The 1017-nt window shown below is 35.6% G+C and overlaps 1 protein-coding gene across 1 annotated transcript; it reads right to left on the reverse strand.

The window, feature by feature from the left end:
* Nucleotides 1-6: 6 nt before the first annotated feature.
* Nucleotides 7-917, reverse strand: LOC113204116 (dehydrodolichyl diphosphate synthase complex subunit Dhdds-like). Its single transcript, XM_052276110.1, has 3 exons — nt 695-917; nt 420-605; nt 7-336 (listed from the first exon to the last, which is right to left on the reverse strand). Exons 2-3 carry the CDS (start codon nt 597-599, stop codon nt 139-141), a joined length of 378 nt encoding a protein of 125 aa, XP_052132070.1. The 5' UTR covers nt 600-605; nt 695-917; the 3' UTR covers nt 7-138.
* Between the last annotated feature and the right edge of the window lie 100 nt (nt 918-1017).

Raw genomic sequence — 1017 nt, forward strand, 5'->3', positions numbered from 1 at the left:
AACCACTAACCAGTTGTGCTACAATTAAGTTTGTTATTAGAACTCTGTTATAACTCTGCCACCTTTCTTCCCACAGCCCCTCTCCCTAGATCATTAAAAAAATTAAAGCGCACTTGTTAACATTTTGACAAAGATAAATTATGCTTCCTTTTTTAGGTTCTCAACAAAACTTTCTGTATTAAAGTTAAGATACGACTCAGCACATCTATTTTCAAGAATTTGTACCCTTTTTAAATTTCGTTGGAAATGCTGGTAGTGAAGCAAAGCCTGCAAAAAGTTCCATGGAGAGAAGTCTGGCCACAGCACATTTGTGCTGAAAATACAACAGCAAGACATCTGAAAAAAGTCAGAATAAATATTAAACTAATCTGAATAAAAATCTTATTGCTCCATTTAAACATGATGTACAAAGCAATTACCTGCCAAAGTAAAAAATCACTGAGACGAACCTCTCCAGAGGTTCGAATAAGTAGTCCAGGATTTGAAGAATGACGAGTGTACAATGTTTTTGAAAGCAGATCTTGAGTCACATCTGATGGCGATAACATTCCACCAGCCACCCCATTCACTGTTTTTTTTAACACCTTGTAAAATATCATCTCTACCTAGAGAACAATTTTACAAAGACAAAAAGGGTGAGAATTTCTTCAAAATAGGTTTAATCACACTTTACCATGTCATGAGGGCTGCATACCAGTGTAAGCAAAAGCAAAATTCAAGATATGTTTTTTGTTGTCATTGGTCATGGACATTACTTTGATCATTGCATTTCTTAACTCTTGTGGCACCAGATTCAAATTTCCAATGACTTGGATCTGTACTTCATGTTTCATAAGTTTTTCCCTGAAAATTCCCGAACAATAGAACTTGCAATATTTACTACTAATTAATAAATAAATACAAACATACAGAAAACTGTCTCATAACCAGTGCAAGAAAGACAGCTTGAATCGTCAAGAATGGGGTGATACTTTTACTCCCCTCACCCCTGCATGTCAAGAAGAGGCACGGCAATTG

The sequence above is a fragment of the Frankliniella occidentalis genome, unplaced genomic scaffold, assembly GCF_000697945.3.
Source record: "Frankliniella occidentalis isolate FOCC.00 unplaced genomic scaffold, Focc_3.1 Scaffold1702, whole genome shotgun sequence".
Classification (NCBI taxonomy): domain Eukaryota; kingdom Metazoa; phylum Arthropoda; class Insecta; order Thysanoptera; family Thripidae; genus Frankliniella; species Frankliniella occidentalis.

What these genes read in the sequence shown, in the direction of transcription:
- LOC113204116 (XM_052276110.1), bottom strand. Translation starts at nt 599, where the DNA reads ATGATATTTTACAAGGTGTTAAAAAAAACAGTGAATGGGGTGGCTGGT. An exon ending in GTGATTTTTTACTTTGGCAG is followed by an intron (nt 337 to 419) that starts GTAATTGCTTTG and finishes GACTTTTTTCAG; the next exon opens with ATGTCTTGCTGTTGTATTTT.